General features: G+C 44.2%; 1 protein-coding gene across 3 annotated transcripts in view; it reads left to right on the forward strand.

The window, feature by feature from the left end:
• MAP3K3 (mitogen-activated protein kinase kinase kinase 3) overlaps positions 1 to 17,652 on the forward strand; it is a 61,005-nt gene that overhangs the window by 33,311 nt on the left and 10,042 nt on the right. For all 3 annotated transcript variants that reach the window (XM_045489417.1, XM_045489418.1, XM_045489416.1), the window contains 2 exons: positions 6,532 to 6,652; positions 14,870 to 15,003. In XM_045489417.1, coding sequence (XP_045345373.1) covers positions 6,532 to 6,652; positions 14,870 to 15,003 — 255 coding nt within the window. The remainder of the gene's footprint in view (positions 1 to 6,531; positions 6,653 to 14,869; positions 15,004 to 17,652) is intronic.

Here is a 17,652-nt window from a genome sequence, read left to right on the forward strand (position 1 = left end):
CAACTGAGATCATGACCTGAGCCAAAATCGAGAGTTGGACGCTTAGCCAAATGAGCCACCCAGGTGCCCCAAGAAGACATTTTCTAATATTACTGAAGTGTCCTTGTGATTGAGGATGGTCTTCTCTGTCTTTTTTCTGGCTTTGTGTTGGAAAATATTCTGAAATGAAATATATCCTTTATTATTTTATTTTTCTGTTCAAGTTACTCACCTCCTCTTTATAGGCTTTATTTCTTTCATAGGATCCTATCATAGGATCTAAATTTAGCCTAGCACCCAGGGCTTATCACTATCTACCCTTGCTTTCAACTCCCCAGTCTCATCTTTCCACATTCTTCAGCATACTCTCCCCTTTCTACAGTTCTTACTTTTTGCTCTTTCCCAGACCGTGGCTATTTTTAGTATCTGGCTTGATTTACCTGCTACAGTTTGGTCAGTGTTTTTGCCTGAGCCATCTTGATTACTTTCTGTTCTTTTAGTCATTGGATATAATTTGTATACTTGTTTATAAGTTGCTTACTAATTCCCCTCTAGTTGTTGCATATTTGTACATGTTATCCCAAAAGATTATTAAGGTCCTTGAGAACAGGAGCTGTGACTTACTGTTTTGGAACCCTTCCCCACCCATCCTCTTAAGAAAACACAGTGAATGCTTCTTGATTATTAGCAGAAGTCAAGCAGAAATCATATTCAGCAAATCTTCTCTATGGAAGAAGCTAGAATCAGGATTTGGTTTAATGATGTGATTGCTTGACTGGGAGCTAGCACACTTGATCATGATCCCTCCATTCCCATGATGAGAAGGTATAGACAACTCGATCCTTACATCTACTTTCCCATCCATTAAGGGATGTACATGGCTGCAGAGACTGACACAACACTGTGAGCTGCCTGAAAGACGACCATCTGAGCTCTGATACCCAAGGCATTGCATTGCATTAGATGTTGCATAAAATAAATGCCACATTGATGCCTCTCTTTCTTTCTTCTTTCTTTCTTTCTTTCTTTCTTTCTTTCTTTCTTTCTTTCTTTCCTTCCTTCCTTGCTTCCTTCCTTCCTTCCTTCCTTCCTTCCTTCCTTCTTTTTATGGAACACTTCATGAATTTGCATGTCATCCTTATACATGCTAATTTTTGTATTATTCCAGTTTTAGTATTTGTGCTGCCAGAGCAAGCACTGATGCCTCCCCTTCTAAGGACCTATATTTTAAAAAATTACTATAAAGTCAGTTTAACTTTTTTATAAAGTTTAAAAAAGAGAGAACTCTCCTATGTAATCCTATCAGTATGACACATTGATTGATATTTACATGTGCCCCTGTAGTTTTTGAGCATATGTGTACATACTTCAAATGTTGTCATGGTAGTCATATAATTTTCTCAATTATTTTTTCACTTAATATTGTCACGCACATTTTTCTATGTTAATATGCAATCTTCATAATTATAATTTATAAGGGTTCATAATTTCCTTGAGTGGATATACTATAATAACCATTTTTGTTACTGTCAAGTCATTTAAGCTTTTTTTTTTTTTTTTTGCATTTATAAAGATTTACATTTAAGACTAGCAGTGGTAATGGTGGTGATAAAACCTTTCTTTGGGAACTTCCTCAGCTAGACCTCAGACTTCTTAATAAACACAAGTATCATGATCCAGATTTGCTATGTGCTCAGGAATCCCACCTCCAGAACAGTGTTTCTCTAAGCATCTATGATGCAATGTCAGTTTTGTTCTGATTTCTAGTCTGTCATGCATCAGTTCCTTTTAAAACACAAAAACTGAAAAATGAAATGGAAAAGGAAACCAGTGACATACAAAATACAAGACCACAGTTTTTATTATTAGATTCAATAGACAGAAAGTCAGTCTGCCAAATTGCTGTAAAAGTCTGTACAGAGTTATTCTCCGTTTCTGTATTTACCTCGTTGAGGACTGTTATACCACGGCTTGTGGCCTGGTGCCAGCCTACAGATCATACTTTGGTATGCTGCTCCAGGATACCATAGCACCCTGCCTGCCTCATCTCTTGCTGGCAACTCTCAGCCACTTCGTTTCTCTACTGAGTTTCTTTTCTTTTTAGCAAGCTGTTGCCTCATCCACCTATTGTTATCACTTATACCTTTACTTCCCTTCTTATTCCTGTTTCTAAATGTGTGGTCTCAATAAATAAATAAATAAATAAATAAATAAATAAATAAATAAATAAATAAATGTGTGGTCTCTTCTCTCTGAATTCCTTTTCTGCTGATCCTTCTATGACAACTTCTAATCTTTCCTCTGCCTTTACCCCTCACCAAGGTGTATATCATACCCCTCCCACCTTACCTGTCCAAGGCCATGTCTTAGGTTTCAATATTGTTCTTACCTGAGAACTCCTGGATTTTGGTCATCACAGAGTCTGAAGAGCCTCTCTCTAGCCTTACTTTCTCCTGCCCTTTTAAGAAACTTCATCATCTCCTTCAGTAGTTCTTGCCACATTAGGCCTGTGCCTGGAACCATCACCTCTTAGATTATTGCTATTACAGACTTCTCTAAACATGTGTGCATCTGTAAGTTTATCTTTCCTCTCTTGATCTTATAACTTCCTAGACCCAGCTTTTTACTCTCTTAAAGTAATCTCAAGCTTAACATTCTTTTTTTTTTTTTATAAGAAGGTTTTTTATAATTTTTATTTTTTATTTTTTTGAGAGAGAAAGAGAGCAAGCAAGTAAGCATGGGGCGGGGGGGCGGGGGGAAGAGAGGGAGGGAGGGAGAATCCTAAGCAGGTTCCACGCCCAGCACAGAGCCCAACACAGGGATCAATCTCACGAACATGAGATCATGACCTGAGCTGATATCAAGAGTCGGACACTTAACCGACTAAGCCACTTCAAGCTTAATGTTCTTTTGTCACTTATATCCGAATACGATAAAAACTAAATACCCAGCCACCTTAAACTGAGTATGGCATTTTATTTTATTACCTCAGATTCTCCCTGACAAAAGTAAACTTCTAATCTTCTCTTCCAAATGTTGCCCAGTTCCCAAATATCCCATCAATGAGTTTGATGCTATCTTGTCTGCTATTTAAGTTCAAAATATCAAGGACAATGTAAAGAGTAATCCATTCTTTTTTGTCTTACTAAAATAATGGGGCAAGTGCAAGAAGACAGGATCAAAGTTGTTGAGTGGCATAGCTTCAGTCTGGTCCCTGTTTAAACATGGAAAGACCTTACATGTGTAAGTGCTTTTGTCTCTCATTGATTCTTGCAACTTTGAGGGGTCCAGGGCAGGTATCTGTTCTTGCCAGTCTAAACCTGGGGAGACTGAGACAGAGTGACTTGCCTGAGGTGAAGCAGTAAATGGTGACAGAGCTGGTCTAGAATCCAGATGTTCTGTGTAGCTCAGTACCTGTCAGTTACCATCCAGGATGGGGATCTTAGAATTATTGTAGTCCTTGGGAAACCTCCTCCAGGTTCCTCCACAGTTTGTTAGAAACAGAACAGAAAATATAACATTGCCCATGGGGAGAAGTTGTGAGATGTTATGTCACTCGCTTCCCCACAGCTCAGAGGGCAACCGAACTAGAATAGGTCTAAGGGAAGATGAAATTTTCAAGGGGTTGAAAATTCACTTTTATATATGAATAGCTTAAAAAGCCTGGAACTCTTTAGTCTGGAAAGGCAGCCTAAGCATATACGTAATCAGAATCTACGAAGCACTGAAGAGTAGGGATAATGAAAACACAGATTTAGTCACCTTGTCCTGGTTTGGATGAACCCCTTAAATATTGGGGGGAATACTTGGTGCAAAATCTCTTGTTGCCACCCTTGAGGCAGAGGCCTGGTGAGATCCAGGTGCCGTTTCTCACTTGATGCTCCTGCGAACCAAACTGACGCAACCACACACACACCCCCCTTCCCCCTGCATAGGTGAGCCTACTTGTTCACTTTGTCTCATACCACCAGATCTCTTAGCAAGGTAATTTGTGGATCCACTTTTATGACCTTCTTTTCTGCTGATTTTCTAGCTTCCAGTCACTGCAATCTTTTTTTTTTTTTTTTTTTAATTTTTTTTTTTCAACGTTTATTTATTTTTGGGACAGAGAGAGACAGAGCATGAACGGGGGAGGGGCAGAGAGAGAGGGAGACACAGAATCGGAAACAGGCTCCAGGCTCTGAGCCATCAGCCCAGAGCCCGACGCGGGGCTCGAACTCACAGACCGCGAGATCGTGACCTGGCTGAAGTCGGACGCTTAACCGACTGCGCCACCCAGGCGCCCCTGCAATCTTTATGAAATTGGTTCCCTGGTAATTTTTCATGTCATTTGTATCAGCCAGACACACTGCTACCTGCAGAGTCCTTCAGTGAGGCACGGGGTAGGCAAATGCCACCTTCTGTTTGCTGTCTTTAGAACGTTCTGCTGGCCACCCACTCTATGCCCGTGGGCTCTGCTTTCACTCCACTGCTGTCCCCTTTTGGTTTTCCTAGTCCCACCTTCCTCCTTCCTCTCTTTCCCACTTCTCTGTCTTGTTCAAGGTTCCCTGAATCCTTGCATGAACCTCATTTTTGTTTACAATGCCATTGCCTTTTATCCCCTTAAATCAGGGTTTTCAAAATTGACTGAATATTACACACACTTGGGGAGATTTAAAAAATACCAACCCTTTGGCCCCAGCCCCAGAGATCCTGTTGTAGTTGGTGTGAGGTGTGTTTGGCCCCACAGGCAGCTCTTTAAGTGGGTGGCTAGGATTGGGAACCGTGACCTTAAATTGAAGTGTCACTCTCCTCCTAAGACCTCCTGCTCAAAGTGTGACCCATGGATCAGCAGCATTAGCATGCCTGGAAGCTTGTTAGAAATGCAGATTCTCGGGGCACCTGGCTGGCTCAGTCAGTGGAGTGTGTGACTCTTGATCCCAAGCCCCATATTGGGTGTAGAGATTACTTAAAAATAAAATCTTTAAAAAAAAAAAAAAGAAAAAGAAATGCAGATTCTCTACTCCATCCCAGACCTACTGAGTCAGAATCTCTGTTTTAACAAGGTTCCAGTTGGATTTGTGCACATTAAGGTGTGAAAAGCCTGCTTTGAAACCTTCATATGTTTTCCAACCTGTTGCCACAACTGCAGCCTTTCCTTCTGTAGGTCTGTGCTTTTGCTGGCCGTGGAACCTACTTTCTCATCTCAGCTTTTAGAATTTAGAATTGAGAGTTTAGAGTGTATGTTCTTTGATACATTTCAAATTCACGCCACCAAGATTTCTGGAATAGGCCCTGTGTGTAAGTAGGTGTCCTTGGGGGGGGGGGGGGGTGGCGCTCATCATGTGGCTCTTCTCTTTCTGACTGCAGGGCTGTGGCCTTCCCTTGCCCTTCACTGGCCTGCTTCCCCAGTATGTGGCTTTGACTGTTTTTTCCTTTCTGACTCTCAGCAGAGAGCTATTGCACATCGGAGGCTTCTGCAAGAACATTCACTTCCCCTTGGTTCTGACTTCCCGTTAGAGCAAGACAGTTTGTGAAGACAGCCCTGCATGTGATAAAGTCTGGTGTGGGGAGACCAGAGGAGGCTGCTTGGCAGCTGAATTACCCCTGAAAGCGGGAAGCCTTTTTCCTGGAGGACAGGATATAGTTTGTTTAGGTCAGACTTTTTTTTTCTTACGTGAGGTAGAAGAGCTCGAGAAGCAACTAGAAATTTGACCCAAGTTCTTTAGAGTCCTGACCTCCCATCCCCACCCTCTGGAGTGCTCTGCATGTTTGTGACTGCATCCTGACGCCACTTGCTCACCACTGAGCTTCGGTTTTTAGCTTTCTCAGTGCAAGGGCCCCCCTTTGTTGCTTTGATTTTTTTTCTAGGGCTCACTGGTGGCTTGACTGGGACAGTGCCAGCGCAAGGGTGCATGTGGTAATGTTGATGATCCCATTCTGTTCTGAGATCCTTGACCTCTGGCAGAATGGTACCTTTGATAGCCTTTCCCAGATGAACACAATCCTGAGATGGTTTTCATGGAAAGCCTGGTTATGTTAATCAACTGAGACTTTGCCTTAATTTTGAGGGAGTGATTATGATTGGGGCAGAAGCAGCACATCAAGCTACTTTGAGAAATACATGTTTATCACCCAGATTTCTGTTGCGCAGGGAGGTTGCCATCATTCTCTATTCTGACCCCCCACTAAGCAGGTGATCTCGCTGCCGAAATAATTTCCTGCTATTTTTCCCAAGCTCTCTGGAGAATTTTATGAGGGAGTGTTTACAACTGTCTTTTCTGTTTGGCATATTATTATAGGAAAACTTGTTATTCCTCCATGCCTAGGTCATCACTCTTTAAACTGGGGCAGTGGGTCTCAGTGCTCAGATAACACTGAAGCTGTAAAACTACTGTGAGGAAATAGTGATTTGCCAAGACATATTGAGGAGTGAGATTTGGGGGAAGACTGGGTAGCTCGTGTATTGAAAGCATGAAGGCAGCTAAGAACATGAGTCTTAGGGAAGGGGAGGAGGCCTTTCTTGCCCTGCCTGCCTAAAGATAGCTCAGCTTTTTTCCTCTTATCTTGCAGACCAGTCCCTCTCCCCATTCTGGGGTGTCCAGGCAGGTGCGGATCAAAGCTTCCCAGTCTGCAGGAGATATAAATACCATCTACCAGCCCCCCGAGCCCAGAAGCAGGCACCTCTCTGTCAGTGAGTATTTCACCCCCTTTTTCCCCTGTCATCTAATTTATCTGCCCATGCTTTTTAAAAATCAAATATTTGTTAATTAAAAAACCATCATTTGTAGATTACTACCCTGTGCAAAATAATCCTCTGTGCCTTTATTTGGGGGGAATGGGTAGAGAAATGACTGGAATAGTGTCCCAACCCTCAAGGAGCTTATAGTGTAACAACATGATGGCATGACCAAGTTCCTTTTGAATATGTCTGAAAAAGTGATCTCCTCAAACATCTGCTTGAAGACCTCCAACGACAGGCTACTCTCATTTTTTGTAACGTTTATTTATATTACTTTTGAGAGACAGAGCATGAGTGGGGGAGGGGCAGAGAGAGAGGGAAACACAGAATCCAAAGTGGGCTCCAGGCTGTGAGCTGCCAACAGAGAGTGCTACGCGGGGCTGAAACCCACGAACCATGAGATCATGACCTGAGCTGAAGTCAGATGCTTAACTGACTGAGCCACCCAGGCTCCCAGTCCACTCTCATTTTTGACCATCATTTTGCCAAAGAACTGGGGACTTGTGAGGTTAGGAGTCAGGTCCAAGTTTGAGTTTTGACCTTAGACCTCTTGCTTATGATTCCTGAAGAGTCCTTATGCTCTGAGGAAGATGTTGACCAATGAAACTCTTAGAAAATCAAACTAAGTTGTCTGGAAAGGACAGCAGACTGTTGACAGAGTATATATGATTGGCTAACTAGGAAGAAAGCTATGTAGCTGCTCCCAGGCCTCCCCAGGAAGGAAATCTAAGTCAGGTCTGTGCCTTATGCCAGATAATCCAATATTGTACTGGATCCCATTTCCCAAGTCTGAGGAGAAGGCCACGTCCTGAATTGTGGCATCTGTATCAAGAAGGAAACCAGGCCTTCAAACATTTGTGGTGAGGTTACTGCTGCTGCTAGGAAGGCAAGTTCTCTTCATAAGGTAGAATTGCATCAAATTAAACTGCTCTTTGAAGATCTTGAGCTGAGCTTGGGGAGTTCTGAACATCATTCCTGCTGCTGAGCCTGTCTGTGAGTGATAAGCAGGAAGAATGTGTTACTAAGGCACTGACTTTGCCTTACTGAGTAATTTCAGGAACCTGAGCAAACACTGGTAGTAAGTGTTGCCCAGCTGAAGGTCCACATATGAGTTCCATATTTCTCTAACATTGTAAATAACTGGTGGCTATGTTTTTAATAAGCTGGTTGAGGAGAAAGAGCCAGAACCCCAGCAAGGAGACACTGTCCAGAACATCTCTAGTCCTGGTATCCAGGTGCCCTGACTCTGCCAGAATGGCTTCTGTTCCAGAACCCTCAGAGAGACTGAGGGGCTGGAGGAGGGCAGTATTGTTCATTTGTACAGTAAGCAGTGAGGATCGTCATGGGGCAGTGATTGGACCATTGGGCCTCCTGGTCCTAAGCAAGAGCCCATGATTTGTGTGTAGAGGCAGGGCCTAAATGCTAGGCATTGTTGTGAAGAGCCATGTATAGAATTTCCTTATCTGAGAATGCTGAGGAATAGGATTTTTATGAAGTAGTTCCTTTGTATCTAGAGATTGGGCAGTACAGCCTCCCAGCATGTATAGATCCTGGGTTCCTTCGTTCAGCAAGCATGATATACCAGCCGTTGGGCTGAGATGAGGGCTACAGTGGACACATGTACAATGAGTCTGCAGTGGAGGGCAGGGTGGGGTGGGAGCACAGAGCAGGCAATAACTGACTCTGCCCAGGCTTTGGAGAAGGTCTTCCACAGAAGAGGAAACACCAGAGCTGACACATGAAGATTTGTTTAGCATAGAGATATTCAAGGCACAGGAAGGGGTACCTGCCAGACATAATTGAAAAAGAAGGTCTTGGGTTCCAAGAACCCCAGATGGTGTGGAGTGTGACTCAGAGATCATGGGGGACTTGTATAGGCAAGGATGAGGGGAGAGGGCTTTTTGACTGTTAGCCTGTGGAAATCTCACTTGTGCTTCAGACTGGCTGATGTATTTGGAGGAGAATAAAGGAAGGTGAGAAAGGATGCCTGGGCCACTTCCTAAGGAGCCTTTAATGCCCTTGGGCTTATTGGTAGGCAGTGGGAAGCCACTGAAAATGTTGCTCTCTTATGCCCATCTCCGTTACAGTGTTTGTCACATTATCTCCGTATCAAATGACATTTTTATTCATTCATTTACTCACTTCAGGTTTAATTGTCAAAATATCAGCTATGTGCCAGAAACATGGGAAGGCAAAATGACCTGGCTTCTGCCCCTTATGTCTCTTGTAGATGCATAAGACAGTTTGTCTTTGGGAAGACAAATACTTACTTATCATGATGAGATTAATGTATGACTTACAGGCTGTGGCTGAAAGGTGTGTGGTGCTATGAGCATGTATAACAGAGGGATGTGCCCTGACTTGGGGGGCCAGAAAAGCCGTAGCCTATGATCCGGAGCATGAATGTGGGAATTTTGCAAAGGGAAACAGGGAAGAAAGTCTGAGGCAGGGGGAGCTATACGTGTGGAGGCCTGCTGGCTGGGGGAATATGGTGTGACTGAGAAACAGAAAGAAGCCCTGAGGCTGGAGAGCTGAGAACAATGGGGAGGAACCATCTAAGGCCAGGGAGGGAGGCAGAGCCTTATGGTCCATGGTCCTATGATTAAAGATTTTGATCTTTAATGTTGAAAGCAGTGAAATCCACTTTCTTGTTTTTAAAGTGAATAGAAATGGGTAATGTGACATATTCCAATTTGTGTTTTGAAAAGATTGCTCTGGCTACATTGTGGAGAACAGATTGCAGGGGAGCAAGAACAGATCAAAGAGAAACCATGTTGTGCTGTTTCGAAGGGGCACATGCACCCCAATGTTTATAGCAGTGCTATCGACAATAGCCAAAGTATGGAAAGAGCCCAAATGTCCATCGACAGATGAATGGATAAAGAAGATGTGGTATATATATACAATGGAGTATTACTCGACAATCAAAAAGAATGAAATCTTGCCATTTGCAATTATGTGGATGGAACTTGAGGGTATCACGCTCAGTGAAATTAGAGAAAGACAAATATCATATGACTTCACTCATATGAGGAATTTAAGAGACAAAACAGATGAACATAAGGGAAGGGAAGCAAAAATAATATAAAAACAGGGAGGGAGGCAAAACATAAGAGACTCTTTTTTTTTAATTTTTTTTTTTTCAACGTTTATTTATTTTTGGGACAGAGAGAGACCGAGCATGAACGGGGGAGGGGCAGAGAGAGAGGGAGACACAGAATCGGAAACAGGCTCCAGGCTCCGACCCATCAGCCCAGAGCCCGACGCGGGGCTCGAACTCACGGACCGCGAGATCGCGACCTGGCTGAAGTCGGACGCTTAACCGACTGCACCACCCAGGCGCCCCAAGAGACTCTTAAATATAGAGAACAAGCAGAGGGTTGCTGGAGGGATTGTGGGGGGGGATGGGCTAAATGGGTAAGAGGCATTAAGGAATCTACTGAAATCATTGTACTATATGCCAACTAACTTGGATGTAAATTAGAATGAATGGATGGAAGGAGGGAGGGAGGGAAGAAAGAAGAGAAACCATGTTAGGCTAAAGCAGTTTGGTCCAGAGGAAGAAGACAGAAGCTTGGATTAGGCTGGTGACAGTATTGGAGAGAAGGCACAGGTGTATTTGAGACATTTAGAAGGTAAAAACAACAGAACACAGCATTGTGGTGGTTCTCAAAGTGTGGTCTAGGGTGGGGACTCAGTGCAGGGGGTCCCTGAGATCCCTTCAGGGGGTCTGCGGTTTGCCTTTTTACTGATTCTCTCATGAATATACATTGGAGTTTTCCAGAGGTTACATGCGTGAGGTGATGTCATTGCTCTGATGGCTAATAGAATGTATGCTTGTGTATTAATGTGTTTTCAAAAAAAAGTTTTTTAAAGTTTATTTATTTACTTATTTATTTATTTTGAGAGAGAAAGCACGAGTGGGGGAGGAGCAGAGAGAGAGGAGAGAAAGAGAGAATCCCAAACAAGCTGTATATTGTCAGCACAGAGCCCAGCTTGGGGCCTGATCTCTCACGAACTGTGAGATCATGACCTGAGCTGAAATCAAGAGTCAGATGCTCAACTACTGAGCCACCCAGGCGCCCTGTGTGTTTGCAAAATTTTTGAGCTTTAATATCTAATACAGTGAATATCAATTGATAAAACCCTCTTAATAAAAGCTATTTGATGTCCTTGGTTTTTAAAGTGTAAAAGGGTTCTAAGACCAAAGATTTCAGAACTACCGTGATACTATATTGATTTTGCAGGGGTTGAATGAGCAGGAGATAAGTTACTGGTTTATGGATCTGGATGAATGGCACTGCCTTTCACCAAAACAGAAACGGTCAATGAGAGCCTGGTTTCGCATGCTGAGAAGAGGCAGACCTGATGTTTTAGAGGTTGAATTAGAGGTGCCTTTGAGAGAGCTAAGAGGAGATAGCAAATGAACAGTTAGATATACAGGTCTCTAGAGGAGAAAATCAGGACTAGAAAAAAAAAAATTAGGAATTGTCCAGCTGAAGCCATGTGCCCAGGTGAGGGGCCCTAAGGAGAGACTGCAGAGTAAGAAGAAGCCTAGGACTGAGCCTTAGGAATCCAGACACTTCATGGCCAATTAGGGGAAGATGAACCTGCAAAGGACACAGCAAAGGAGTGACCAGAGAAACAGGAGGGGGTAGGGGGAGGCCTTACATGGTACCAGCCAGGTTGGAAAGGGCAGACCAAGGGCAACTTGTCGTTTGGTCCACAAATGTCTGAGTGCTTGCTGTGTTGGTGCAGCGTAAGGCTGTTTGGAAGTGGAAGGAAACAGGAAGAGGAAAGAGTCAGGGTTTAAGCATTGGGCAGTAGAAGTGCTTGGAGTAGAAATGGGGTCAAGAAGCCTTAGCCATTCAGCCCCCAACCAGCAGGAGCAAGTGGGGTTTGCCTCCTCCCTCCACCAGTATGAAGGAACCTGTATTTAGTGAGAGACAGTAACATGCACGTCATTCAGCCCCCACCGCACCGTGTTCAGTGATGGGGAAGTGCAAGTCCAATTTTAGATCACGCTATTTGTTTGAAGTTTTTCCTTATATTGAATTGAAAATCTGCCTTCTCTCACATTACCCAGTGACTCTGGTACTGCTCTCTTGAGCAACACAGATGTACAGATAACATCTTTCATCTGACAATTTTTCAACCATTTGAAACCATTTATCATGTTTACTTTTTGTTCTTTCCATTGTAATATACATACCTTGAATTTTAATTTTTTCAAGCCAATTAGTCTATTAAACTAGTTCATGCTAAAAACTAAAAACAAGCAACAAACAAACAAAAACAACTAGGTGATGAGTTAACCCAAAAGAAAGATCCCTGTGGGGAGATCTTCAGACAAGGCAGATGGAGTTTCCCTATGTGACGATGCCCTTCCTCCTATCTTTGCCTGTAGAAATTTTACCCACCTTTGAAGCCAAGCTCGAGCACCATTTTTTCCCATATACATTGGGTGGTGCCCTTAAGCCATGTAGCCAAGCCCTGCCACCTTGTGACTCATGTTCCGTCTAGTGTGTCTTGTTAAGTGCCTTTGCCTCTGTTCCCGCTCCATCTTATTCCTTGTCTTGCTACTGCAATCCCACAGTTAGGCAAACCAGATTGCAACCCCTAAGGAGTGGGTAGTGGGGGAGCAAAGGCAATCGGTTCTTTCAAGGAGCTTGGTGGTGAAAGAAAATCAGAGATGGGTTAGTGGTTTATAGGAGAGGTAGACTGTAAGCTAGAGATCTGAGCATGCTCACCAGGAAGGGAGGCGCAAAGTCAGGTGAAAAGAGTGCTGAGGGTGGTGCCAAAGGAACCGTGGGGAAGCCGACTCCTGTGGCAGATGAAGCAAGGAGTGCAGGTAGAGGGTGCAGAATGCTTTGGCCAGGGGAAGGAGAGAAGGAAAAGTTCAGGCAGAGGAGGAGAGAAGTGTTGAAAGGATGAGGTGACTGGAGGGAGCCATGGCAACAGTGGGGTAGAGAGCTGTGCACAGTGCAGACCTCCTGTCCCCCCTGTCCTGGTGCAGTCGGAAGGGCGGGGCCTGGGATCACACAAGTCAGCTCCCTTCACTTCCACAGGGCTCTTCTCCTTGCCAGAAATTCTTCTGTGATGCTAGATGAGACCAGAAACTGTTTAGTAGTGGTGGCAACTTCAGAATAAAATGGGAATTTTGAAAGTTGAAACACATTAGGATGTCCTCCGGGTCTCATGGGATGAAATCTTCTGCACAGCCTGGTCCAGTGTGAGCACACTAAGAAATACTGGTTAAGATTTCCCACTGAAGAAGAAAAAAAGATTCAATTCCTCCCCCAATCTCATCTGCCCAGCAAGAGACAGCAGAGTTTAGAGAAAATAGTTGATGTCCAAAACAGCTATCTCTTTGTACTTGGAATGACCTGCACATTAACACTGACCCCAAACCCTAGAACTCCCTGCAGAGGCAACTTCCTGACTGCATCAGCTTCCTGACAGGAATCTCCTATGAGAACGGGTAGAATCTGAGAGCCAGTCTTTCAGCTTTGGGTGAGAGTTTTGCTCGGACTCTGCACTATGGGTTAAGGACCTAGCAGAGAGCTGGCATGGCCCGGGAGGAGCACAGACGGCCAGCAGCTTAAAGCCCTGGCTTTCTCCTTATGTGTAGAGCACCATCATGCAAAGCAGTGGGCCACTCTGGACACAGGCCTACTACTCTGCTTTGTTGCTTCAGCTGTTGCTGCTGGGGCCCCTTGGCACAAATGGCCTCATGAGAATAGAACAAGATTGGGCTGGAATGCCAGGGAAGGGCATCCCAGAGAGCCTGCTGTCCCTGCCATGCCTGCTTTCCAAGGCCTGAGTTGAGTGGTCTTGCTTGCATAGTGCTGTGATTTGTGCTGTCTAGCTCACTGCTGTCTCTGCTGGTAAATGTGGGCGCATCAGTGAGTCTTGCAGTCCAGTGTCCTGTCCTGTTCAGGTCCCTGTCTTACTTGGTCTCGACTGCTGTTGTAGCCCCCAATTTCTGAATTGAAGATAAAAACAAAACTGAAAATGCTCTGGAGCAGTTCTGCCAACTCCTGGTTTTTCCATTTGCTTCCTCTGATAGCCATTGGTTTGGGGAGACTTCCCTTTCCTGCCCCAAGCTGTGGGCCTGTGCACAATAGCCCCTGGCCCATTGCCCATCAGATAATAAGGCTGGCTCTCTGCAGGCAGCAATGTGTATTGGAAAAAGTGAAAGTCTCTGGCTGGAAATAAAAGCTCAGAAAACCTTTGCTATTTTCCCCCAGCCCCTCCTGGGTCTGTAGTGCTGGCCTTGTGAGCCAGTCCCATCCTACCTGGAAAACCAGGGGAGAGTTCAGTGGCAGCTGGTGAAGAAGAGAATGGATGTTGCATTCTTGGATATTCTATCCCAGGGAGGCTTCACCTAGACACTCCATGTAACAGACTGGGGCAGTTCATCCTGTTTGGGGATAGTTTAGATCCCTGTCTGGGGATTTCATCAATAAGTGGGTTTTTCTTTTTCTCTCATCAGTCCCTTACAAGAGACATTTTTTGTTCATTCTAGGTCAGATGTGTAATACCTTTTTACCCCAGCACGTATTGCTCAGGGTTCAGGTGCACAGAGTAGAATCCACAAGAATAGATTTAGTGCACATCTTGGCTTACAGGGTGGAGAGAGAGAGAAACAGACACCACAGAGCTACTCCCTCTTCTGTAATCTGGAAGCTACCAGATTCAGAAGCACAGTGCCCCTCTGCTCTGCTTCACACCACATACATAGAGGATGCCTGCGTCTGTGTCTTGACATCGGAAAAACTGGAGACCAGGTGTGGGGCCTCTGGTAACACTGCAGCAGGAAAACCGCGGCTCCCATGACTGTGTCCAGGAGCGGTAGGAATAGCAGGAAGCCATCTCAATCTCACACAAGTGCATCTGATTGGCTGGACCCCAGGGGGTCTTAGATGTAATAGCTTTTAGCTGATTAACTTCAAAAGTGCAGGAAGGCATACCTGAAGCGTGGAATGGATCTTGAGTCTAACCCATTTTATCGGCCACATACAGTGAAGGAAACGAATGGAATTCTGCTGAGCTCCTACCTTGTACCAGCCTCTGCAACAGACATTTGGTCCGACCTGGTCCTGTGTCTGCTCCTCTCAAGGGCACATCCTGGGCTCTGTTGTAAAAGATCTTGTTTCTGTGCTCTAGGCTCCCAGAACCCCGGACGAAGCTCACCTCCCCCTGGCTATGTGCCTGAGCGGCAGCAGCGCATTGCCCGGCAGGGGTCCTATACCAGCATCAACAGCGAGGGGGAGTTCATCCCAGAGACCAGTGAGCAGTGTGTGAGTATGGGGTCCGGGATATGCCTTGGAGTGTGTCAGACCAAGGCTATAAAGGGGCTTCTCAGTGGTCGCTAAGAGCGACTAAGAGCACTCTGAGCTCTTAGAAATCACCTTCGGTTCCTTGCCATTTGGCTCTCTCACAATATGGCAGCTTCTTCAAGGCCAGAAGGAGAATCTCTTGCTCCAGTCTGTGGATCATAAAATGTAACATGAAGATGGAGTCATCAAATGTAACATAATCACAGGAATGAACATGCCACCCTCTTTGCCATAGTCTGTTGACTAGAAGCAAGTTACAAGTTCTCCCCTTATTTAAGGGAAGGGGTTTATACAAGGCTGTGACTCATTGTGGGGGTCACTCTAGGGTACGTCCTCCAGAACAGCTTACCCATTTCAATGGCTAACTTTTTAACTAGTGGCTCGCTTGATGAAAATGACATTTTAGCTTAGTGAATTCAGCGAGAGTGAGATCTCTGGCTTCATTCTGAAGTCTTGTCACAGAGCTTTGCTTTGATTGCATAAGAGAAGGATCTGCACTTATAAATGTTTAGGAGTTGGTCTGGGAAAGGGGGATTTCTTAAGAGTAAAGTGTCCAGTAGAAGGACCAGCACCATCACATGAGGGATTTTACCAAAAAAAAACTGATCCTTGTAACTTTTCTTTCCCCTAAAACTGATTCTTACAACTTTTCTTTCCCCATGATAGCTAATCTCTGAAAGCGTTATCCAAACTATACAGGCTGTGAGAAGCCCTTTACACTGCTTCTTCTCTCTTCTGTTAACTCTTGCTTTCCAGATAAAATTATGTTTATGGAGTGCTTTTAGATAAGGATTCCCTTCTTAGGTATTTTACTGACTATTCTTTCTGTTTTCTTTAACCAGAGCACTTCTGGACATTGGCTGTGTTAGAGGTGACTTGGGTGTAAAATCTCAGATTGCAAATGAGTTTATTGCCTTTGGTCTTGATCCCTCCCCGTGGCCCTATATTCTGGTCCTTTTACTTCTTTGTTTTACCTGGCTAGCCCTAGAAGGTGTGGGAGTATTAGACTCCTAGAGAGGACAGACTTTTAGAAAGAGGCCAAAGAAGGAATGCATAGGTCCTTCCCTGGTGCCCCGGCCTCTTTAGCTAAAGTGAATTGTTCCTGGTAACGGACCATTCAAGATAAATCCACTTAACGGAGACCAAAACATGTATGTAGTGAAAGAATATTCAATTGGGCCTTTCTGGAAAAGTGAAACTAAGATATGTTTATTTTGTTGTTTCTTTAATCAGATTAAGGAGATAGTTGCATCTATTTGCTAATTTTTAGAATGAACAAAAGCATGATTCAGGTAAAATTTTTTGGCTTAATTTTTATACCAAAAATTTTGCTAACACAATGTAACTTCCTTGACTTCCCCTTTGATTTCTTCAGCATTGTCATAAAGATTGTCCTTTTTGGGGGCTCCAGGACATCTCAGTAGGTTAAACGTCCAACTTCGGCTCAGGTCATGATCTCACGGTTTGTGAGTTGGAGCCCTGCATTGAGCTCTTTGCTGTCAGTACAGAGCCCACCTCAGATCCTCTGTGTCCCTCTCTCTGTGCCCCTCCCCTCCTTGCTCTCTCTCTCAAAAATAAATAAACATTTTTTTTAATGTTTATTTTTGAGAAAGAGAGAGACAGAGTGAGTGAGGCAGGGGCAGAGAGTGAAGGAGACACAGAATCCGAAGCAGGCTGCAGGCTCTGAGGTGTCAGCACAGAGCCCAACGCGGGACTCGAACCCACGAACCGTGAGATCATGACCTGAGCTGAAGCTGGACGCTCAACCAACTGAGCCACCCAGGCGCCCCTCAAAAATAAGTAAACATTAAAAAAAATTATCCTTTTTTACAGAAGACTTCGCAGGATTCAGTGAATTTTCCAAAGGCCCCTTTTGAACCTTTGGTATTCCTGCTTCATCATACCTGCCATGTTATTGTACTTGCACATTCTTCTTCTGTTAACTGGTCTCTCTTTGAAATTATGGGCAAGATGGACCCTAGCATTAAATAGGAAGAGATAATTTGAGTTGGAAACTAATTTTATGAAAGTTGTTAGTGAATTTTCATAAGTCTGATTTCTGCTTCTCTATGTAATTTTTAACTTTGTCTCTCAGATAATGAATACGCTGATAGGGAATACCCCCTTAGGCTAAATGAAGGGAGTTTAGTTGGAGAAAAAACTAATCTGAAGGCTTTTTATTACTGCATTCGACCAAGGGCCAGAGAAACACTTTAACTTACATAGTAGGTACTTATTGCTTGTATATGAGAACCAGGAACTAGGAAATTTTTCATCTGTATCAGCTGTACAATAACTAGTTTCATGACTTTAAACAATTCTCCTAACCTTCTAGGCCTGCAGTGATTTGTCTGTGAAATGAGGACAATACTTGTCTTTATAAATTTTAAATTATGGAGTGTAAACAGAAGCATTACAGTCCCACCCAGATGCACTGGAAGCCTCTGCAGGGTAGTACCAGCTCCATCGCCAGGCTCCCAATGTTCACGAGCCAACAAAATGCCAACAGGAGAAGTAGCATCTCTGCTTTGCTCTCCTGGCAGAGCTCCTTGGGATGCTGGCCAGGCACTTTTCTCACTCCTGGAAACTTGCCTTTCAAACTATGGGGGA

This window comes from Leopardus geoffroyi, chromosome E1 (assembly GCF_018350155.1).
Source record: "Leopardus geoffroyi isolate Oge1 chromosome E1, O.geoffroyi_Oge1_pat1.0, whole genome shotgun sequence".
In the NCBI taxonomy this organism is placed as follows: Eukaryota; Metazoa; Chordata; class Mammalia; order Carnivora; family Felidae; genus Leopardus; species Leopardus geoffroyi.